The 25,839-nt window shown below is 36.1% G+C and overlaps 1 protein-coding gene across 7 annotated transcripts in view; it reads left to right on the top strand.

Moving 5' to 3' along the window:
* LOC120529409 (myosin VIIA and Rab interacting protein) overlaps positions 1–25,839 on the top strand; it is a 544,611-nt gene that overhangs the window by 478,051 nt on the left and 40,721 nt on the right. For all 7 annotated transcript variants that reach the window (XM_039753183.1, XM_039753185.1, XM_039753187.1 and 4 more), the window contains 3 exons: positions 14,054–14,242; positions 17,655–17,816; positions 23,700–23,804. In XM_039753183.1, the coding sequence (XP_039609117.1) occupies positions 14,054–14,242; positions 17,655–17,816; positions 23,700–23,804 (456 nt within the window). The remainder of the gene's footprint in view (positions 1–14,053; positions 14,243–17,654; positions 17,817–23,699; positions 23,805–25,839) is intronic.

Below are 25,839 nucleotides of genomic sequence, written 5' to 3'. Positions count from 1 at the left end.
TAGTTACACTCCTCACAAGTCTGTCTGCCAAGTGCCATCAGTCTGGAAGGTTGTGCTTGTGTTCAGTGAATTTTGTAAAAGTAGTTTTGTGCAAGTGTCGTTTTTACGATGGCGATTATCGTGAGCAACGCACGGTGGTGAAATTTTGTTTTCTTCTTAAAAAAAGTGTTGCAGAAACTATTGTTATTGTGACAGTATGACAACCCTGAACCACCCACCCTACTCACCAGATTTAGCTCCGTGTGATTTCTTTTTGTTCTCTCGGATGAAAAAAGACTTGATAGGAAGGCGTTTTGCTGGCGTCGAAGAGGTAAAACAAGAAACGACCAGAGCATTAATGGGCATTACTTCAGACAAATATTAAAAATGTTTTGAACAATGGAACAAATGGTTAGATAAGTGTATTTCTGCCAATGCAGAGTACTTTGAAGGAGACTAATTGTAGTTTGTACAGAAAATTAAATTAAACATGTTTTAAAAATATTTCTGGATATTTTTGGGTCCCCCCTCGTATCAGATACATAAACCTTATTTCTCCTAAAATGCCTTCTAGCGGGTTAGTGAATTGTATAAGCATATGGACCGGATAACCAATCCGACACCTGATGGTCATAACTTTTCTGACCTGAAATCCCTAGAGCTCTTTTCAAAGAGTCTCTTCCCCCAAAGCTGCCAGGATTTTCTGGGTAAATAATAAACTTTTTTCATGTAACCTTCCATCATCGACGGTGAAAGAAAAATGTCAATAGTTTAAAAATCAAATGGTGCTTTATTTGTAATATTCAAAAACAACATTAAAATTTAGAGACGTTTCACCAACCACTTCAAAACATAATATTACAATTAAACAGCATGATTAAAACATGTTATATCACAGGTACATTCAGTGCAGACATTTCATATGATTTTTCCATGTCATCTTCCCCGTAAAACCCCAAAGGTGCATCGGTCATATCGGGTACAGAAAAATGGCGTTTAAAGAAAGCATCAGCTATTTCACGTGCTTTTGTGTAAGAGTCATCGTCCATGTTATAAAAGACTTGTACAATAGCCTTGTTAATAGCATGTTCATTTTTCAGGTTGTCAACAGCATTTTGTACAAACACGTGAATCTTGTGAAAAGGTGGAAAGATGTTGAAGCAACCCATAGTCTTCATGGCCAGGCTCCTTAGCCGCAGTTTGCGGAAAACAGCCAGAACCTCTTCAAAGCGGCCAACCCGATAAACAGAGTCAGGCTCAAACAGACATGTATGCTGTGTCAGGCTGGGGTGGTCTATCAAACACCCCTGACAGGTACTTTTTAGATCCCGATCAACTATTATATCCAGCAGAGCTGCAATCAAACTCTTGATCAGTTTCAGAGCTTTTGAAATGTTTCACCCAGGGGCCCGTCAGTTTGTTTAAGGTCCATACCCCCATAATCAGCATCCTTGGGTGATATTTTCCAAGCAGCCAGATCCTGTACCAGTTCGTCCACAGCCTTTTCTTGCCACACGGCCTGAATGGCTGTCTCCTCAGCCCATTAGGCTCCCTGGAACATCATCAGCAGGGACAAAAATGTCAGGTACTGTACGGTTCTCCAGGAGTCTGTCCGACCAATACATGTCAAGGGCGGGTAACTGAGGCTCACGTCAAAAGATCTGGCCAGTTGAAGGCATCGGAAGGTTCGGCCAAGACGGCTGGTCTGGAGGCCAAAACAGGCAATTGGCGTGCGCTGTCTTTTCTGTAGACCAACATGCCTGATCAGGAGCATAGCCGGCGAGGTGCTGGTTGTTACCCGACCAAAACACATCGTTGGTTGTCAGCATTTGGTTTTCAGCAGAGTAGCGGGGTTATAGGTTAGTGTCTGTCATCATCATCATTTGGTCTGGAGTAGAGTAGACGCTGTTGGTTTGAAGGTTAGCTGGCTACAACAAGTAGTCAGCGGCGGACATCTGTTCCACGCTACCGCAGATCCGTAGCATCAAAGTATTGAGGACTTCTGCCACCTCGGAGGCTGAGAAAACAGGGAGACAACCAGCCCAGCTGTCAGCAGCTTCAGTAGGATAGTTGGTTGAAGACATCTCAAGAGTGTTTTAGGTTAATGTAGTCTATGAAAAAAGACCTCTGTATTTATCTCCACTTACTTAGGGGTGGGTGTTTCCCAATTTTCTTCCTCCTCCAATGAGCATAAATTATTTAAGAGGCAAATCTCCTCCTCCTCTGAAAACAATGGCTCCAATTTTCTTTTAATTCTTTTTATTTCGTCAGACAGTTTTCCTTGATAAATAGCCTCATCAATATTTGGAATAAGAGATTTAAAAAAGTCCAGTCTTTTATAGAAAAATGAATTTCATTCACTTGTTCCTTTATCTCATTTTCTTGATACTCCTCCCCCCTTCGTGACCGTCTTCTTTATGTTCAGGAAGGATAGGCTCCTTCTTGGAAACCGCCACCGTGAGATGTACCCTAGCATTTCTTTTTACTTCAACCAGGCTCAAAGCACAGCTAGAATCATACCAAGGTGAGCTGAATCGAGGGTCCCGTAACTTGTGAATGCTCCTATTATGGCTGCTTTTGTGTGTCGTGGCGTTTTCACTAAATGACTAGAACTTTATACAAGAACTCTTTCGTCTTCTGCCGCAGTCGAGGGTGAGCAGGGATAGAGTGACATGTCTCTCCCCTAACCCTATAGGTGGTTAGAGACAAAGGCATACCTCGTGGATGTGGGGATTATTAATGGGGAGTGATAAAGGCTCAGTTTATGATAAAACCACCTTTAAAGGCGGAGTTTAGAGATCAATTATGACAGTGGTCCAACCCTTCATTACCCCTCCCCACCCATAGGGGCAGGGGTTATTTCATATTTTCATAAATCATATTTTCATATTTTGGGAGCGGGGCTTAAGGTCATCAATCATTTGTTTGACAGTATCTGTCTGATGAACTACTGTTCTATCATCTAACTTAAAAACATTTATTGAGCACTTTTATCTTGTTTAAAAGTGTCCAAAATTTATCCAGGACAAGATTCTACATGTGATTGTTGCAATCCAGCTCAAGGCTCACTGGACAAAAATCTTTGAATGCCTATCAGAGACCCTTGCTGTCGCAGTCACTCTTAACCCATTAACAACTGTATTCAGTGTACTCCTGGATGGGCTTAAAGCAGAGAAGTTCAAATTGATTGTAATTCCTTATACCAAACTACTAGCATGTAGACTTCCCTTGTTCGAATGGAAGAATCTCAGCCCACCTATTTGAAGTTGGAAAAAATTGAATTCTCACTTGGAGGATCTGTTCAAATATTTTTTTTAAAATATAGCAAGCTCTAATTAATCATATTAAAATAAGCATTTATATCGGGAGGGGGGAAAGGGACATTTTCCTTTTTTAAGTTTTGCTCATGTTGTAGTATCTTCTCTCTTGGTTTCAGACAGGGATTGAATTACGGTTTAAGTTTCACATGATTGTATGGAATGTTGTTTATGTTGTTTTCTTCAAATATCAACAAAATTAAGTAAATGCAGGAGCATGGATTAGTATCGTGTGCAAATTATGTACCATGATTGTGAAGAAGTAACTTTGACTGTATTTTTTGTTTTTTTTTTTTTTTTTTATAACTATTTTACTATTATCTCTTAAGTGATTAATGTAGTTTGAATTAGAAAATGGAAATTATGTCAAAGTTCCTTGTATCTTCACCAAGAGTTAATGAAAGTATGCTCAATTTCTTAAGCAAAGCTTTAGCGCCAGTTAGCATGACTTCTGTTTTGTTGCAGTTTAATTGTAAAGAGTTGTGCTCCAACCAGCATTTTAATGCCTTCAAGGCAAGTCATGAAATGAGGACTCTCGGATAAATTCCATTTTTTACAATGAAACAGATTTGAGCATCCGCTGCATAAAATGACAAACCAGTACAAATAATATGGCCAAGGAGAATACAGAAAAGGAAAAAGGCAAAGCGATGAAGAACAGTTTGTGTGACTGGTACAAAGCAGGGCCTGCTGTTGCCAGGAATGACAAACACTTTCTTATCTGTTAGATATGACTTAAATTGCTACAAAACAGTGTCAGCAATAACCAGGGTGCTCTACATTTTAGCTGGTAAAACAGAACAATTGGTACAGCATTTCGTAATGTTAAGGTCTAAGGGACTTAATATGTTTATTTGCCTGTCTGTAAGTAAAATCTTAGTTACTTGGAGCAGAGCAGTTTTATAGTCATGTTGTGCCCTGAAGCTAGACTGAAAGAGCTATATCATGTTCTTAGAAGTTAAGCAACTGTTCATTTTTTTTTTAAGATTTTTAGTATTGAGACTGGGTTTGTTTAATGGTTTGGTTAAGAAGCAATTTTCAAAGCAGCTGGGACAGAGCCAGTGTTGAGGGATGTATTTGTTACTGTTCTAAAGGCCAGGAGTATAATGTAAAGCCAGGATATTATGATCTGTTTGAGGATGGTATCCAATATTCCAGTATTAGGGCTAATTTTACAGTGAAAGCCATTGATAAATGAAAAATTAGAGACTATTTGGATAAGTAGCTGGACAGAGAGGAAAGAGAGAGAGAATATACTGTAAGAGGACGATGAACTTTCATGTAAAATCATTTGGGTTTTTAATTTTATCATAAAAAAATGAAATTTTTGTAGTCTGCAGTAACAAACTGATAATAGAGCCCAAACAGGCTGCAGAAAATTATTAACCACGGGAAACTTAATCCTCAGGTTATAATGCCCCTTTGTACCATACTGCCATATTATGCATTCCTGAAATTCCTGACATTTAATGTTTTGTAGTTGGTTAGAATTGTAGTGTGCCTTAGGATTTTTGGTTTGCAAAAATTGTGCCACTACAGAAAAATGGCTGAAAAGCACTACTTTACCTACACTGTTGCTCCTGGCACACTAAAAAAGATCTCCGTAGCAGCTATCTCACTTGCACTGTGCATTATTTGGGTGGTTGTGTTGCGTTCTTTGCATAAATTGCCGAAGATACTGCAGACTAGAGTAATGGGTAGTGATAATCACTACGCTTCTACAGTATTTCATTCAGTTTTGTCATTATATTATGGCAGTCAGTACTGTAAGCTGGCTGGCAGACTGGCAAGTTAAATAGATAGGTACTAGGGACTTATTTTGGTTTTAGTGCCACTCAATGATAATTTATTTTGCACTTAGGTGGTATGACATTGATACAACCTTCTTACAGAAACATGAATGAAAAAAAGAGAGCGTAGTTTTTTTTTTTTTTTTACTGTCACTACTTTTTTTCTAGCATTTGCACCAGGACTGCCATAACCTAAAGCGCCTCCCACTCCCCTGCATCTGTTGTCGGTATGTATAAATGAAGAAAATGAACACCAGTATGAGGCAATCACCTCATAGCCTGCCATGGACACAACAATATCTTTTAATGTGATAAACGGCCACATTAATTGCAAAAATTAACAGTTTAACTTTCTCAGGCCTAATGTATATAGATATAAAACTAGTGATTGTCACTTCTCATTTTTTATTTGATCTGCATTTGTAAATTGCTAAACTAAAGTATTGTGATATACTGAACACTTTCAAAATGTAAAATACATTATGTGTACATTAATATATTAACTGCTTTGATATTATTGTAACAGTCACCCAGTTGCTAAGGGAACCTGATTGCTGTCTTGTATTTGAGACTCTTCTTTGTGTCAAGTGTTTGTGTGTCACACATTTGTTCCGAACATGACTTTGTTACCCCTTTTGCTACTCTAGATAATGGGTTTCTCTGAGAAGCCAGAGATGTGGCTTTTTAGTTTTAATAAAGGTTTTCACATAATTTTATTTCAGGAAATGTATTTTTCAGAGTCACATAGGGTCTAATGTCTGAATTTTACTACCTCTGTTATTTTATGATTCTTTTAACATTATGACTACAAGCAAACATCACTGAAATGACACTCCAGCTGAAGTAGTATAAAATGAATGTTCTTGAGGTGCCCTGTTAATTACTAATAACATGAAAAGGGTGTTGATGAGTTTAGAGAGGACAAATATTAAACTCATCATGGATTTGTAATGACTCTTTCTTTAACAAAGGGAAAAGTGCAAGCTTCATTCAATTGATATTGAGCAGGTGCTGATGATGTGCCCCTGAACATCAAATTAAATGAATGGGTGTGAATGCAATATGCATGTAGGATGGCATTATGTTCAGCATTTTCAGGCTTTGGTGAAGACTGAATTTGACTGTGTATTTTCTGGCTGACCTGCTAGTTTCATAAGGCCTTAAAGTCAGAACAAACCTGCATAATTCACTTTGTGCTTCTGATATTTATATAGAGTATGGTAATGTAAGCATGTACAACCAAATGTAATGAAAGATCTTGAGTGTTATTATTAAAGCTTATGACTTTATATAACTTCAAAGTAAATGGTCCTATAAATATGAAGAAAACATGAGTGAGACATTAAGACATTTAACAAGCAGATATCTGTACCGCTTTAACATATATTCAGTAATTGTGGTAATTCAGTAATTAGTTCCTCTCAATTTAAGAGCATATTTTGTAGTGATTATGTATCAGTAAGCATTAGTACATTAACAGAGTTCATTTGGGAGTTAGTGCAGTTTTATTCAGTTTTCATTCTGTCACATTTTTCTATGTATGAATAACATTATTTAATAGCATCTTTTCATACATTTACATGCAACTCAAGGTACAAAAATAATAAATATTTGCCACAGTTATTTTGATATACTCATTAATTAATATTGCAACAATTTCTAATAAATGTAAGTGTACTAAATAGAAAAACAATCTGGGCATTTTTTTTAAATCAAAATTTAAACACTAAAGTACACATCAAACTTTTACTGTTATCAGAAACATGTTCATATTATTTTCTAATTAAAAGTATTCTACATAAAGATGGCAAGAGAACAACCAGATCTAATTTACATATCTTTCTTATATAAAAGAAAATCTTGAGACTAGACAAGACTATTGCCAAGAAATTTTTTTTCAAGTCCCAGCCTCCTCTCAACCATTTCCGTTTAATGGCCCAAGCCCACGGTCCTCTCATTCGTGTGAGTGCTTTTGCCAGATACAGTTCCTGCGCTCTCAGCTCTTATAAATTTTTAAGTTTTCCTCACTTTAAGTTCCATATAAAAGAAGACTTGTTACGTCCAAATCTTATTGAAGAATTTCATTCCAAAGGGTTATCAAGAGAAGAAATGAGTACACTGGCAATCCTAGCGCTGAGAAACGATGAAGTCAAATGAATTAATGTGAAAATTGTCGATCAGTTACACGGCAAATTGGTTAAATGCGTATCAATAGAATATACTGAAACGGTGGGTGGTGATGGTGCGGAAGATGAAAACATCAACTTACAATATCCTGTAGAATATCTATAACTTGTAACACCGTCCGGTCTTCCACCATCCGAATTACTGTTGAAAGAAGTATGTATCGTAATGATATTACGTAATTTATGTATGAGTGATGGACTGTGCAATAGGACAAGATTAGCTGTATTCAAAATTGGTTGAACAATTCTGACATGTAAAATTTTAACAGGCGACAAGAAAGGTAATGTAGTACATTTTCCGTGGATAACATTAGACACCAAAGGAGATCTTGATATGCCATTCATAGTAAAACATTTACAGTTACCCGTTAGAATAGCTTTTACCAAGACAATTAACAAATCACTGGGACAAATCTTCGAAAAAGTCGGTTTATTTATTAGAGAGAAAGAAGCGATATTCACTCATGGTCAGTTATACGTTGCGTTGTCACAATGTAACTCCAAACACAGAATCAAAATTCAATGTGATATTGATGAAAAGTTAATTCCAAATAGTCTTTTTACTGACGTTTTACAGTAAAAGTGTAAGTTTAAAAAGTATTTTGTTCTTAAACGGAACAAAAACTTATAATGTAACAAATACCTCTAACGCACCATTGTGGTGTAGCGGGTCCAACGCTCATGTCCATAGGTCACTTTTTAAATAAATAATCGCCACACTAGCAGCTTTGCAAGGGGGTGTGGTTTGTATGTGGCCAAGCGGTTCCCGGGGAATTCGTGATGCGGGTGGTTCTCACTTAAGTGCAAAAGTGAGGAGCCGTCCGCATTTGTGATTGTTCTCGGGAGCTGCTGATTGCCACAAGGATGGCTCACCGCAGAAGACAGTGGCAGGCGAGAGGCTTGGGAGGTTGGATTCCCCAGCGTGAGCATCCTGGCCGTTGGGGGAACCCAAATCAAGATCTGGAGAATGCTGTGCCGAAGCCAGGGATGGGGAAGCCTCCAAATCAGAAGGTGGAGTGAAAGTCAGCTGCAGGTAGGGTGGCTCCCCTGGTGCATAGCCTGAATGGGAGAAGCAGGGGAGTCACCAGTTAAAGAATGCACCGGGCTTTGTTTTAAAGAGACTGCTTCATGCCATTGTCTAACTGTTGAGCTAATCGGTGACATTACCAATGGTGTCTGGTTCAAGGGCCCCCAGAAGGAAGATGGGAGCGTGGAGCAAATCCCTCATCGTCACAAACATGAAACAATTTTCTTTCAATTTATTACGTTTTACTATTTTTTACTATGGTTAATTTCTCATTGTAATGTAAAATACTTAGGTCTATTATGCATATGTAACAATTCCCATGAAAATAACAATCTGTTTAAAATGTTTATCCGCTTCCCTATACGCGAGCAGGAAAGCTGCAAAGTGGCTATCACGTAGCTCCCATCCGGGGGATGGCCCCCTAGTGTATATAAAAGTAAATACATAAATACAGTATATATCTGCTTTTGACTTAGGCATGTGCAAATGGCAACACATTAACACTAGAATCCCTGAAGGCTACGAAAAATAATCCCGGGCACCCCTTCTTTAAATTCCTTTGCACCCCTTCATTAGTGTCTTTTGTTTTGCAGATTTGTCAGTCAGCACAAGTAGCCTGCTATTCTGAGCAAAGTTAAAAGTTGATATGTATTCTTGGATGGTGCGGAGGTAAGAACTGCTGTCTTATAACCAAAAGGTTCCAGGTTCAAGTCTGGGCGCTCCGCGTTTTGAGTAGTGAGCTGCTATTATTACTTTAATATAATAAAAACAAACATTTGATTTGACTATGTAATACCGGTGTAAATTTGGCTACTTGTAAAAGTTGGTGCTTTTTTATATATATATATATATATATATATATATATATATATATATATATATATATATATATATATAAATTCAGTTTTATTCTGTCAGTTACATTCACGTGGTACAACAAACTTGCCCTTTCCCTCCCAAGAGCAGCGATAACCACAGTTGCTGCTGTGGTTGATGCCTGCTCAGAACTATTTGTTGTACTGGCAATCAAAGATATGATTTCCCGTGACTGTTATCAGACTATCATACAGCATTTGCGCTTTGACAACAAAGACACCCATGTAGAACGTGTGGAAAAACGACAGGTTTGCTGCAATTTTGGACATCTGGCAACGTTTTGTTGAAAGCTGAGGTTTGAGTTACAACTCGGGGCAAAGACTTTCCAAGTCTGTGGTAATAATAAATAGAAGTAAGATTACATAATCACAATGAGGAAACAATCAGTATTACTGAAGGTCACAGAAAGCAAGTGAATAAAGTTAAGTCTTTAATCTTGTTTTGAACAGTTCAATTGTAGACAACTCCTTTATGTAATAAGGTAAAGAGTTCTACAGGCAAGGAGCAGCAGCTGCAAAAGCCCTGTTCCCTTTAGTTTTATACTTGGTACGAGGGACAACAAGAGACAACTGAACAGAAGACCTGAGCACTCTAGATGGCTGGTGTAAAGCATACAATTCAGATAAATAGGCAGGAGTAAGCCCATGTAAAGATTTAAAATCTAGCAATAAGATTTTAAAACCAATTCGAAAACTGACAGGCAGCCAGTGTAAAGAACCTAATATTGGAGAAACAGAATCAGACTTTCTTGCCTCAACCAGAAAGTGAGTGGTAGTATTCTGGAACAACTGTAACCTGCGTATCAGGGATTTGCTAATCCCAGAATACAACGAGTTGCAGTAATCAAGGCGAGAAAGATAAAAGCATGAGTAGCTTTCTCAAGATCCCTAGAAGATTAGATTAGATTACCTAATGGACGAAGCTGGAAAAAGCAACTCTTAACTACAGAATTAATGTTTCTCAAAAGAGAGGTTACCGTCAAAAATAACACCAAAATTGGGTTTTGTAAATGTTTGCAAAAGACAGAGAAAGAGCCGAGAAGTCCAAGACCAATTTGGGCTTTAGCTGATGGACCCTCTATAAGCACCTCTGTTTTATTTTGATTCAGATCAAGAAAATTATTAGCCATCCAGGATCTTATTTCAAAATGACAGTTGTGCAGTTTATTCATTGCAGAATTGCAGACAGGAATATAAACCTGTGTAACATCAGCATAGCAGTGAAAATAAATGTTACATTTCCTGAAAATAGCTCCAATAGGGTGAAAGTATTTAGACAATAAAATAGGACCCCAAATGGATCCCAAAGGAACACCACATTTAAGAGGAACAGTAGATAAAAAAGAGGAATTTAAAGTCACTGAAAAGTGTCTACCAGTTAGATATGACCTGAACCAGTTAAGAGCAGCCCCTTTAAGCCCAATAAGATGTTCAAGCCGCAACAGCAATATCTCATGGTCAATATTGTCAAAGGCAGCAGACAGGTCAAGGAGGACAACTGTCTTCAGTTGCTGCTTGTTTGTTGGACTTTCTGCTATGACTTTTGTCTGCAGCAAATGAAATGCATGTCAATTTGGGTTGAGGTCAGTTGACTCTTTACCTTGAAAAGCACCAGTTTTGCTATCAGAGTATGTTTTGGCTAATTGACCATCTGTTCTGTGAAGTATCATCTTATTAGAAGATATCTTTACAGTTTGTGAGCACATATATACAAACACTGCAACATAACACTGCAAAACATAAAATAATGATGGCTTAATTGAACTTTTTCTCTCCTAAAGAAAAAGACACATAACTTATGAATTCTATGTGATCAAGATGGATAAGTTATTTAGTTATTAAGCTTCTAGTGTCTACGCCATGATATTAATTTGTTCAAAGCAAGTGTAAACTGGGTTTCAGAATCAAAGTAGGTGTACTTATGGTTCTTTGTAAATGAAGCTTTTTTCCTCTCTTTGGTCGGCTTTCTCCAGCTTATGTGGTAAGATCTTGAAGCACACTTTTTTCTTTGTTCAGTTCTCCTCCTCCTTCCCCTTGGTTGCACCTTCTGGTTGTGAGTGGTAGTGCAGTTTTCTCTTCAAGATGTTACAGATGGATTGTGCCCACCTCTGCTAGCAAAGTTTACATCTGCTTGGCAGTTGGTCATCAGTCAACTCCAGTAAAGATGAGTTTTCCACTCTTGACACCTATGACCAAATTGCCCTTCGAGGTTAAAGGGATCACTCCAACCTTTGGTAGGGTCATACCTGAATCAGTGTAGTCCATGCTGAAGAGAGCAGGATTTATGCCCAGGTTGAGAACAGTGAGCTAAATAGAAAGAGCATAAATCTGGTGTGAGCATTGGTTTTTAAGGAATGGAAGAAATGTTTTGCCATTGGTCTCTGGTTAACACAAGCCAATCCTTTTTCTTGACTATTAGTGCAAAGTTTGGTCTGTTTAAATTTCCAATTACTGAGTTTTGGCTCTTTAGTCGAATCAAATGTTTTAGCTGGTACTTCAAGAAGACATCTCTAGGGTATTACTTTATATCAGATAAGGCCTAGAGGCTGCATACCAAAGAAGCTCAATGGAGGAAAAAAATATGATCATCTTGGAATTAAAAGTGTATGGCAGTTTATTCTTTTTTACACAAGACTTTACCCACAACAAAATGGGTAATGTCTGTCTGCCTTACACCATTAATATAGGTAGTGACCTCCTTTACATCTTCTACAACTTTATGGCCTGTACGATTTTCTGTGCTGTGGTGTGCTGGGCTGGGCTGGTAATATCACTTCAGGAGAGGCGCACCAAATTAACAAGCAAATTAAAAGGCAGACTTATGGGATGCACTCTCATACTCTCGTACTACTTGTGGTGGTAGTGAATGAGAGAATGAAGGCATAACTGAGAGCCATTATGAGCAATACTGTGCATCCTCTCTCTGACACACTAAAACTGAGTACTTTTCAGTTAACATTTTCAGCAGAAGTGTGTAAAGAAGTGCTATAGTTGCTCCTTTATACAAATGGCAATATACCTTTAAAATGCCTCACTGTGTCTTTGTGAGTGCTCTTTTTTTATATTTAGCAAAGTTGGAAGTTTCCATTCTGTTTAGTTGTTCTGGTAGGTACTTGAAATGAAGTTTGTCATTTGTCACAATATAATAATATAGTATGTATATAAGTTTCTATAAAAAGCCACATTTCCCTCTGGGGACAGATAAAGATTGATTAATCAGTGTCTCTATCTGTCTGTTCAATATGTCAAGTATAATGTTAATTACCTTTGTATTATTATTTGTTACTCAATGAGTTTGTTGTGTGTTTTAATGTAACTTTTGAATTTATGTCCTGGACTTAGGAAGGCTTCACAAGCTGATCTCAAAGCCCATCTATAGCACAGGCAAACAAAGAACCAACAAAAGGAGATAATTAACAAAATAAGCAAGCATTGCAACTGTGAATAAAACAATACACAAAAATGAGAATAAAATAAATAAATTAACAAAAAAAGCAGAAGCTTTAAGGTTTACATATACAACAGAGGACATTACTACCCCAACAATAGGGTTTCCATATGAACACTTTTTCTCCTAAATCATCCTTCATGTTCGTGCTAAAGCATAGTCTAAGGATAAATGCACAGTGGTTATACAGTGAACTAAAAAGAGTTTGAAGGAAAGACAGACAGAAAGATGAAAGGTAAGGGCCTTCTGCAGAATTTCGAGTTGACACTATTGCCACAAATAATTGAAAAAATATAAATTTCATCTTATTCATTGAGCACTTTTATCTTAATCATCAAGAAGATGAAGTTACATCATACCATTAACACGATACCTGGAAAGGGGTGTTATATTTTCCTCAATCAGCATTAGCAAAGGTGCTCGCATTTCTGTAAAGATGGCAAAAAGATGTCTTTCCTTATACATATAAATAAAATAGCCAGCCAGGAGTTTATTAGAGATCCTGTATTTCAAGCTATAATAAGAGAGTAAGGTTGTGTGTCCTATCACACTGCAGTAAGACACAAAACTTCCTGGTGATATTGCAAAGTTTAGTACATGACACAGAGTGAATATTGGCCATTATCTATGGAAAGTATCTACATTTGGTATTGTATCATATTATTTGAACAATTCCCCAAGACATTTAACACTAGAATACCTGAAGCCTAAGAAAAAAGTCGTAATGCTGGGCCACCTTAAATTCCTTCGTACCTCATCATCAGCGTCTTTGTTTTGCAAATGTGTCAATTGGCACAAGCAGCAACCAGCTTGCTATTCCATCTCACACTGACAGAGTTGAAGTTCTCCCTGGTCAAGTCTGTTTATCGAGGTGTGTGGTGTCCGGAATTGTATAGTTTTAATAATGTATCATTATTTGGAATATATACATTTCATATGTGTTCCACGTTTACAACAATCTGAGTTAATGTAGGAAGTGCAAGGCAGAAAATGTTGAACACATAACTAACACAGAAACATTTTTCATGTTATAGTAATAATTGACAAAATGCTGATGTGAAGTATATAATGTGTGAAGACTGAAGTCCAAATTTACAAGACAAAAGACGCTGATGGAGAGATGTAAAGGGATTTAAGGTGGGATGGAGTTACAAGTTTTTTCGTAGGCTTCGGTTCTAGTGTTAAATAGTAATTAAAAAAAAAGTATTTTTGTTTTATTTAATAAAATTTTAAGGGACATACAGCTTGTCTTTACAGCAGTCCAATCTGAGGGTTTTTTTCTTGTTTGGGCAAACTTGGGGCAAATTCTGGGTATTAGAATAATTAAACGAATATGATGAGGTTTCAAACATAGGGTTATGTTTCTAAGACAAAAGTGTGAGGAATGTGTGTGTACTGCATATATAATATTTTTTGTTAATTTTCCAACAGAAATATTCTGCAGCATCCCTCTGCAGTATTACAGCAGAAGTGCTTAAGGTAATTAATGCTACAGAGGATCTCATTGAAGAAGTTGATGGTAACAGTGAATTCTCCACAGATCTACAAAAAAGTCGACTAATTCCTGAAGGAACAGACACAGGAAAACTTGATGAACATCTTACCAAGCTAGAGGAAAATGTAAGGCTATACAAGAATATGTCAAAATAATCATTTATTTTTTGCCACAGGCTTGTTCCACGGAATGACATTTATGAGGATGTACACTGCAAGATGTCACAATGATTTCAGTAAAGATACCTGTGGTTTTTTTTTTTTTTAAACACCTAGTTCTAAATACAATAATATTATACTTGCAGACACGTCCAATTTACTCAACAAAATTCAAACGCCCTAGAAATGTTGTCCTTCACAACATGCAGGTCATGATTCATTGAATGTGGGAGCCAGAGTTGGGGGAATTCAGACAGAACCTCATATTATTGCAAGAAATAGCACCAGTGGTGGTATTTGATAATTTTAGGAAATGTTATAAAATGGACTTCAATTAATGTCTACCAATAAGAAACAGTAAAACATTACCAACCTTATCCTTGTCCATTGGCTGAATCTCACTTCTTAGGGTATGTAAAATATAACATCACAAAATATAATAGCTTCCATTCGTATTCAGTTTTGCAAAATTACCAGTAAAGTTTATCTCAACTGTGATTTGCAATTGGAGACCTAACTAAAAAGAGGGTTTTTGGAGAATTATAAAAGAATTTTTGATGGGGTGATGGAAAGAAAGAAAAATAAAACATTTCTCCTTTTGGACACCTAAATAGGAGAAAGGTTTCTTTTGGAAGTTCAACATGGCTAAACACCACCCATGAAGACGCAAAAAGACATACTCCTAGACAAAAGCTGTAATCCAGTTAGGCAAGTGAATTGTTATCCAGATTAGTTGAGAATGCTGTACTTGCAGTTATAGATGTGATCCTGCTTTTGCCAGTGCTATTCCAACTTTATGTGCACTGATCAAGGCATCCTCCAGTGCCTTCCTGCTGTGTGATGGGAATTGAAATCCTGCACTAGGCATGGCTACAAGGTTGCCTATAAGATGAAAATATAGGGGTGATAAAAGTGTTTTAATATAAACATCTTTTTTCAGTGGCTTGAATGTCACTGATCACAAAAGCACATAGTTTCACCTTTTTTCTTTCTTGCAGATTATTTTTTTCTTAAATAACAGGTTCATCACTAATAGGCTAAATTTAGCTAAGACTTATTTGCAAGGATGGAAGGCAGATTCTTTCTTATTTGGTACAGTTTATCATGTTATTCTAGTAAAATAAATCAACCTTCATCTCTTCTTCCCAAAGCAATGAGTGCAAATCAGAGGTCATTTATCATATATTTTTGAAGTGGAAGTTATCATATTTTAGTTATTTTACAATCGATGCAGTGCAGATATTTGGCAGTTGTCAAGATCTGAAGAGTGTTAAAACTCATTTGATATGGTTCAGATTTATGCAAATAGGATAATAATCATGCAGTAGTCAAGATACAGCATGTTTCACACTCAGTTTTCTGTTAATGGTGTTTAGCATAGAGTGATCTGTAAAGTACAAAATATAAGAACTATCTGTAGACAGTGTAAACATACCTAAAATGGTATTTATTTATTTTGTCAACTTTTATCATTGTTAGTAAATTTAACATATAGTAAATGTGGACTCGTTCCCTGGACACTTTTTACTACTTTTACTACATTACTACTCTGTTTTTACCTGCATTTTTATTGCTCTTTAATATTGTTTTTTTATCAGTATGCTGCTGCTGGAGTATGTGAATTTCCCCTTGGGATATAATAAAGTGTCTGTCTGTCACAGAAGCTTTTAAAGCATATTTAAAGCCATAATGTAAGTCTACATTTCCTGACACATATCTGATAGAAGAAAGGTGTTTGAACTTTCAAGTTTTTGCTTTGGGTATATATTTAGACTGACGCAACAGGTTATTAGCATCAGTATTGCCCCATACCAGTGCTTGCTTGTGTAAATTCATCCATCCAGACATTTTCTAAACCTTTTTTATTCCAGATTTATAGTGGCTGTAAGTTGTAGCCAAACTAGATGGCAACAGACACAGGGCAGAAACCATGACTCAGTTTCCTGAATTAGGTGCATCCTATGTCTTATGCTTGGACATTTTAATTTATAGTGAAACCGTATCATTTTAAGTGTGGACATTTACTGTGTTTATAAATAATCCTTTTTCTGTATATAGCTTGCTCTTGTTAAAGGGTAACAAAAAATCCATTCTAATTTCTTCTCACCTTCAACTATTTTTAGACTCTGATACCTATAATTTTGTTTTTTAATTGTATTCATGCTAGAAAGAAACCTTGTATTGGATTTAAATATCGGGAAGTTGATTTTTTTTTTTTTTAATTTTGTAGCTGTAAAAAAAAAATAAAAAATGATCTTAGTTTTTGGAATCTTTTTGTGTCTGTCTGTTATGGTATCCATTACATATGATTCATCTCCAGTGTGAGCAGCCAAAAAATGGTAAGTTGAATAGTGGATTTTCATTTTTTTCCCCCATTGGTAATTTAAATATTATTTCTTAGTTTTTAGTATAAGTGATTTATTGTTTATTATTTCTATGGCTGTGATCTTTTTAAAAATTTGTTTTGATGTTTCTTTAAATTTTGCTGCTCTTTCCTATGTTTTTCAGGGAATGAAAAATGTAAAACTATGAGTCCTACCTTTTAATACCATCTATCCATTTCTAAAATGATTAAAAACAAACTTCATCTAGCATCATCAGAGCATATAAAATCGAAGAGCTTTTACCCTTTAAATTCAGTTCAAAAAGCAGGACCCATAGTAGAAACAAACGGGCATTACTATGTGAGCATTACTAAATGAGGCTGTTCACAAGTTGTTTTTTAACATACCTTTTTTCTGAGTCGCCTTGAAAGACTGAAGCCCATTAACTGATATATAGTAAGAAAGTGCTAATTACAAGCTCAACCAGCTGTATGAGACTCACACAGGCATGGTTTAAAATTATCCTAATTTAATATCTTGCTATTTATTTGTAATAATAATTTGGCTCCTTACTCATTAGTTTTTTTTTCTGATTAAATATGAATTTTAACAGTTCCATTAAAATATAAATTAACATTATTTTTGAAGAAGGATCATTCAAGGAAAGTTGCCTTATATACATAGCTTGACATGCAAAAGATCTTTGATCAATGTATACTTTTTTTGGTTTTGTTTTTGAAAGCTGTAGTCTAAAGTTATTGATTCTATTATATTTATACATTTTTAGCCAGCATATAATAATATATCTAAAATATTTTGCAACATAAAACTGAGAATCTTATATATTTCACTGTTAAACTCAAATTTTTAAGGTTTTTTTTAGCATTTGCTTCTTCTTTACACATTTATTCCTCAGAGATGGTGTTGGTCTTTATATCCTACAATACTAAACCTTGATCTACTATATAAAAATGGTGATAAACCCACAGATTTTCGTATCTGACAACCTATCATCCTATTTATTGCAATGAACCAATTTTTATTGATTTGTTTAGGTTTATTTAACTGCTAGCACCGTGTACGGTCTTGAAGGACATTTGGGAGAACTAGAAGAATGTGCTCGAAGCATCAATACAATTACCACTGAAAATGAGCTTGCACATCTGGAAGATCAGGTAGCAACTGCTGCAGCCAAAGTTCATCAAGCAGAGATACAGGTACATTTTAAAGTTAGGATGGGTTAACTCAAACTCTCACACTTGTTATAGTGCATGTTTTACAAAGAGCTTTGGTCTGTCCAATTACCCAGACCTGTAATAAAAGTAATATGACTACTGAAGTGGAGAGCATGTACAAGTAAATTATGAGTAAAAGAATGAGAATGTAATGCATGACTTGAATGTTGAGTGTTCCTAAAATATTGGATTATATGTATTAAATCTGTATTGAGGAACTGAAAAATGTTTGCATGACTAATGTATAAAGTATGTTGGCCTATGCCTTCAGAGACTAAATGCTAGAATTGCAGCAAAGAGTAGCTTGGCCAAATATGTGAGTACTGAAGCTTATCTTTATGAAAGTATTAATTCTGAAGAGAGTATTAGGTTTTCCAGTTCTAAAAATGAAAAAGTTTTATACAGAAGTTAACTCCCAAGTCACATATGAAATGGACATATCAACAGCTGTAATGTCATCTAGTATATTTCAGTAATTGTTGTATGTCTTAACAATTGACTGAAACTAGCCATTTCATTTAGAAAATTAGTGAATAATGGTTTATCAAGCAATCTATCTCTCAGTGGTTTGCTAACTCAGTCCTGGGGACCCACTATGGGTGCATGTTTTTTTTCTAACCAGATTTCTAATCGGTGACAATTACTGATCTCATTTATTTAGCTGGTCCTTTTCTCTCTTCTATATTCTGCATTCAGAGAAGCACAGCAGTGTCGTTTTTGCATATTTAGAAATATTTCCTTTTGCTGTCACTTTAAATGGTTGATTTTTGGGTTTTTTTCCCTATAATTTTCACCTTTTTCTGTGTAGTTTGCTTCCTTTATTGTATCCTAATAATGGCAATTAAAAACAACCAGAGCAAACACCCGGGAAAATCTGAAAAGCTGCAACTATGTCAGTGGCAGACCCACTAATTAGTAAATAATGAATTAAATAACAAGAACATGTGGAAAGCAGAATGAAGATCAATGTGAAAAAATTGTTAAGAAGTAAAAAGAAACTGCATAGAAAAATGTACCAAACAGTTTTATAATTTGTACTTTGCCCCCCACAATCAAACTGGGAAATAACATCTCATTTAATTAGGTCAGTAGTCCAATTAAAAACAAAAGTTGGTTGGTACAAAAACCTGCAGGCACAACAGGACCAAGTTTGGGAACCACTGCTCAATGTGTAGTGATAAGCGAAACAGCAGATGTTCATTCACATTCCCACAGAGGTGCACACTGTGTTATTTAAAAATGTGACACACTGTGTATTTTCTAATAAAATGACACACCGCAATGCACCATCATACCCATTACTGTTTTTTGTCCACAGGAAAACAAATTATACTCAAAGCCTGTTGCCCCCTGCTGGGTCAGCTATTACCTAACAACTGCCCTTTCTGGTTTCTTCAATCCTGCAAATAAGTTGCATGATATGTACACTCCATGTGCAGGGAAGTTTTGAGATTCATTTTTGTCAGCAGTGCATCTTTAGAAATGTGATCGCCAAAATGACATCATCAAAACAACCACAACACATGGTGGAGTTTTCGTAGGTTTTTTTTCTCCCCATTAGAGATTAAAATACTAAATTAATTTGAATACTAAATGACAGATAGATGCATGCAGATTTAATGCCATTACTACGAATGCTGTGAATTCAAATTATTTTGCTCAATACGATGAATGTGTGTATGTATATATATATATATATATATATATATATATATATATATATATATATATATATACAGTATATATATATATATATATACAGTATATATATATATAAATTGTGATCTGTAAAACATATCATCACCCCAAACCCCACACACAACTGCACAAAACCAAGTCCCAGATTCAAATAAGGATTTATTTATATTGATGTACCTCTAAGTAGGGTTCTTCACAACATTCACCCAAGCACAACACAGTGTTTGTCTTCTTGGTCTCTCTTCTCCCTTCTTCTCAACACATCCCAGCAATCTTGTCTTCATCCCGCCGGATTTCAGTTACCCTTGGGGAATGCAGAGCGGCTCCTTTTATGTCTGATACAAGACTACTTCTGGTGACTCAATGTCACACCTAAGAAGCAGTTACAAATCCAGTGAAGTACCTCAGTAGGGCAGCTTACCAAGATTACAGCACCCACGTTGTCCTGCAGGTGCACCACTGGGAGGACACACCAACAGGATGCTGCCATCCCTTGTATCAGGGGTTTATCTGTCTGCAAAGGACAGTTCCTCTCTGTTCTTACAACCTGGATGGGGCAGCCCATCCATTCCAGACCTTAAATTATAAGGGTGTCCCAGTTGGGTAAGGTACCATCCATGTTGTATACTATATGCACATACTCTAACTGTGTTGCCAGGGAAATTTTCAGTCAGTGGGCCTCAGTTATAGTGCCACTGGCTAACTGAATTTATCAGAACTACTATGTAGTTGTATATACAGTATATATATATTTTTTCCCCCGGGCTAATATTATTACTTCTCTGTTGAACGTGCTACATATAGACTTGGTGGTGCCAGTATTAAAGAAACTTACTACATCAAATCTCACATCTCCATTAGCATTAAAGCCTTAAATTAGTAGTGCCTTAGTATGCATTGGATTTGAATAGATGTTTACCTGACCAAAAAAAAGTTACCAATTTTACTGTCAAAAGATCCTTTCTGTTTTCTTTTTATCACATTATCACATTCTTAAAAACCTCATCTCCATCAAAATCATGTTTCTTTCTATTCACTTTTGTGGATTGGAACCATCAGTTCCTTGTAGTGTTTGTTTTTTAATTCAAACAGTGCTTAATGATAATTAATTGGTATTGCAACATTTAATGACATTATGAAGGTGGACATCAGTGTTGGCTTTTTCAAAAGCACAAGGATTTAAAAAAAAAAAAAAAGTTTATTTCAGATTTAATGTCACATGTGACACACCACAGGTCTGTGAAGCTATTGACAACACTATGCAATATTTTTCTAAGTTTGCCCGTTTCTCCAAAGGGAACCCCCACACTTCATAGCAGTGTGTGGAGACAGTTAAATTGATCTCCCAAAGTGGTTGCAAAAAAGAAAAATAAAACCTTTCATACCTCTGTTATTTAAACTTTGCAGAGAAGGTGAATGGAGGTGGGTTAGGAAATGTATATTAAATACCTTTCTTATCGGATCAGTTGTGCAAAATTGACTATGCTCGCAGCCACAGCACCTGGCAAGTGCTTGCTGAACACTTCTTCATTGAACTTTACTCCTTTCCCTTTGTGCCTGCGAGAAGGCCTTCATTTGGATAAACCGGCATGCCCTATTACTCCATATTTTTCGCTGTCAGTGCTGTGCAAAACGGAGAACGGGGCGCATTAGAATGTCCCAATTGCTGGAGTATTATCAACAACAAATTTTATCAACACAACAAAACACCCCAAAATACATGGCTGAGTCTCAGTACTTTAGCAAAACCAGCCTAATTCAGGTTGAAACTGGAATAGCACAGTTATTTATTGTAGCAGGATCTACCACCCTCATATGCACAGACACAACAATCGGGCAGGGTCATGCTCAGGTTAGTGGCCAAATAATATGTTCCTTGCATCACTCGTTGATGATGGTGCTTATAGTGAGACCGCGGCCGGCTCAGATTTGGCTCGGGGCATATCTTATATCTGCTTATCTAGCTAGCATGAGAACTACTTAACAGATTTAGATTGGGTATTTTTCTAGAATTTGAGTTAACATTCTGGTTGATTTTGCAACCTCTCATGATAAGAATCATAGTTCTCTTGGAGGCATGATATGTTCGTTATAATCAAAGACGGAGGCTTTGGGCCGAGGGCAGGGAGAAGCGTGACGTCAGGAGTGGTGAGTAAGTTTACCTCTGCATTTTGGTGTGTACCTTGCCTCCACTTAGCAAAGCGATACCTTTTTATTTGTTGATTTTTTTTAAGTTTGCCCTTTTTCACTACTATGCGGGCGGAGCCGCGGGTGAAAGCTAGTATATACTCCCCACTTCAGAATACAATAAACAGTCGTAAGCACAACAATACTGCTCAGTCCCTTTTCACTCTCTCTTTTCTTTCTTTCTTCTCTGCCACTTCCACTGGTCTTCAAGCTAGCGTTGTCCTCCGCCTTCTGACTCTGGCTCCTTTATAGTGCACCCGGAAATGTTCCAGGTGCTCTTTAATCCTCTTCTGGCTCCACTCCCGGATATGGTGAAAGTGCTGCATAGGCACCCGGAAGTACTCCAGGTGCACACGGATCCCCTTCTGGCAGCACTTCTGGGTGTGGTAGAAGGGCTGCATTCCAGGGCTCCGGAATTGCCCAGGCACCCGATGCATTGCCATGAACATGTCCTCTCCCCTAGTCCTTCCATCAGAGGGAATATATATTATATTATATAATGTAAATATATATAGATATATAGATATAGATATAGATAGATATATGTAATGCATGTATATATCTTTGTTTTTGTTGATTAATCTGTGGAAAGCATCTTGAGTTCTATGTAAATGTATGATAAGGTGCTATTTAAATAAAGTCATTATTATTAAAAGGGCTGTGTACATGCAGACTCCCTCTAACTGAAAACTCCTCTGTTTGTAGTGTAATCTTATTAATGTAATCTACAGATGTTTTTCTCAGTCTTGGTTTTAGAAAAACCCCTGTTGCTGTTAGGTTTTCATTAAACTGTAATTAAATGAGAGAGCCAATTCCTGCCTTCTAATTTAACAGCTTTTTTTAAATGAATATCCTGTTTCAGCAATAGGTTTGTAAAATCTGAAATACACTTCAGTGGGTAACCTAAAGGGTTTATCCATAGGCTTTGTTGTTCTAGTTTCTTCAGTTATTTTTGTGCTTTCCTTCTGTATTGTGTAAATCTTTTATTAATCCTGTGAACAACTTAGCAGACCTACAGATGCAGTAGCTTGTTCTATGTGTGTTTCATTTGTGTGTGATAAAAAGCAAAAAGACACCTTCATAATAAATGATGAAAATAGAAGAATGAATGAATAATTTAAAAGAAATAAGCAAAATGAGAATGAGTCATGCAAACACAAATTGTAGCTTCAGAGGTCTTATAAGACCTCTTTATTTGGAGAGATGTGCAGGGTATAATCTTTATAATGAAAACTGTAAAAAGTCATGGAAGAATCATGTCTTCTTGCAAGAAAATTGTAATGTGGTTTTGCCATTATAAATCAGGTTTGGTTTGATTGAACACATAAAAGGACACATTTCTTGATTTTTTTTAAGTCATATTCACAGAGTAAGATTCACAGACTTCTTTGTTATTGTTTGGATATTCTAAAATAAATTACACATTGAAGTGCTGTTCTCTTTCACTGCTAAACATCCAAACATACTAGACCATTTAGATTCTTATGAACATGCTCTTATTCTGCTTCTGCAGTCTTCTCTTGGTCATGTTGCATACATAGAAATGTGGTGTACTGCTTATAGTCTTACCCACAGAGGTCACTGTCACATTACTCATTGTATTTATGTATTTTATTTTTTTAAGAATTAACCATAAACTTAAATAATTGTTGGCATCTTTGCAAAGAACCTAGATATAAACTGTTATGCTTGGCATTGCAACTTGCAGTACTTTCCTGAATTGTAGCAGATAAATTAACCAATTAGGAAAATGTATTTAAACACCCCGTGACTCTGCTCAGGGTGAATCGGGTTTAGAAAATGGATGCAAATATATACATGGCACTTTACACAATTTTTAAAGGTAAACAAAATGAAGGTTTTACTATGTTTCAGCTGCACAAATAGTAAATAAAATATGAAATATAGGTTGTTGAGAACATGACAATTTTTGTTGATTTCTTTTAATGAAAATATTAATTATTGTGTTTTTTTTTTCAGCTTTCTGATATTGAGCAAAGGATCTCTGCTCTAAAAATTGCTGGCTTAAATGTAACCCCATGCATGAGATTCACAAAGTTAAAAGAACAAAGGCTTTCTCGTCAGGTAAAATTTGAGTAGATTTGTAAAACATAACTCAAATTGTTGTTGCTCACTGCTTATAAAACTATATACAAAACTTACAATATGACATATATGTCATGACTGATTGATCCCCGTGTTGCTGCCACTGTATCCCAAATAGCTAATGCCTTAAAAATAACTTCTGTTTGTTAAAGTCTAGAATTAACATAAACCCACACAAATACTTGGAACAGGTAACTGAGCAAATGCATGCTTCAGATCTTCTGTAATTTCTTGCATTTATTTCTGTTACATTTGATACTTCTCAAAATTTTGTCATGGACTTCTATTTGACCATGTCTTTTTTTAGCTGCTTGGTCAACTTTTTTTTTGGTAATTTATGTTAACACTACTAGAGATGTATTACATATTTATTCAATTTTTTATAAGGAAAAAAATGTTCCTGGTATTTGTTAATATATATAATTAAAGTGTGAAACATTAGTGAGACTAAAGGTATTTGTACTAATGCCAATGCATTTTTCATCAAACCATTAAAAAAGTGGATGCTCTAGTTGATGTGTTTTCTTAAGGCAGCATGTGGAAAAATAACACACAGATTTCAAAATAGTATTGTCAAGAACTGTTTACCACAGTTTAACTTCAAATGTCAAAGAACATATTACAATATGTTACCACATTTGTGTTTACGCATTCACAAGTCCTCACACAGAAAAATACTTTTACTTTGTCACAGTTTTGATTTAACAAGAAAAAATATTGAGCATTCTGAGGGCTTAGTTTTTGAATTTTTACAGAAAATATATGTAGGCTGCATCACTGAATCTCAAACCATAATTCTAAGATGCATATTTCAAAATGCAAAGCATGTAACGTATTTTTTAAATAGGGGAAATCAAGTCATGAATTATTTTTCAATAGCTATAATGAAGGAAGTGATGAAAAGAAAAATCAGGATAATAAGATCATAGAGAAATTCAACAGTCTTTAGTAGTTCAAGATTACATTGACATTTGACCTAGTCCAAGTAGCCACCCAGCTCCTCCTGGACATCTGTTTCTATTGGTTATGAAGTCATGGTGCTCTGATAATGGCTAAGTAACTAAAGACGCAGGAGCGGACTGGGTCTCAAAACTGGCCCAGGCATCCTTCATCGAGTGAGGTGACGAGGTCGACCCACTCAGCCCATTATTCATTGTAATTTTCTTAAAATTTATGATGAGTACAAAGTTCGCTCTACTTGCTATGAGCATATGATATGAACTCTATCTAAACTGTTACCAAAGTTAATCTGTACACTGTTGTTTAGACAAAACTTAAATTTTATTTCTAAGCATGTCGTCAAATTTTTTGTGCTTTATACCTTTATTTCATCATACTAATACAGTTGGCCCTCGTTTATCACAGTTAATCGGTTCCAGACTCAACCGCAATAAATTAATTTCTGCGAAGTAGGATTCTTTATTTATAAATCGAATATTTTCGCAGTTAGAGCATAGAAAATCTGTTTACGACCTTCTAAATATGTTTTTTTAACATTAGAGCCCTCTAGACATAAAATAACACCCTTTAGTCATCATTACACTCATATTACCCAATATATTAGACAAAATAAGAGAAAATAAGACATATTAGACATTACAAATATCATTATTATTATTGTACATTTAATTACACACACACAGTTCTTGCACACAACCACTAACCTATGAAAATAGTGCAACTTGTTCGATGATGAAGATGAACAGATGTACTGCACAGCAAAGAAGAGCAAGGTTACAGCTCCTCTGAAGGCTATCTTCCACTGAAGGAGTACTAGGAGTAGGCAGTGGGTGTCTGGGTGCGTGGCTGAAAAACATCATGATAGGCAGTTGCTGGCGCTGTCTTTTCATATGCATGAGGAGGTTTTTGTATGGTTCTTGCCATCTTTGATCATATTCAAGAGTTTCAGCTTCCCCTGGATGGTAAGCATCTTCCTCTGGCGCTTAGTTTCATCGTCAGAAGGCTTAGAAGAAGCAGCACATTTAGGAGCCATTGTGGGGCTTAGATAAAAGTT

Source organism: Polypterus senegalus, chromosome 5 (genome assembly GCF_016835505.1).
Source record: "Polypterus senegalus isolate Bchr_013 chromosome 5, ASM1683550v1, whole genome shotgun sequence".
NCBI classification, from domain to species: Eukaryota; Metazoa; Chordata; class Cladistia; order Polypteriformes; family Polypteridae; genus Polypterus; species Polypterus senegalus.
Note: the sequence above shows the minus strand (reverse complement) of the source record. Positions and strands in the feature narration are given on the sequence as shown.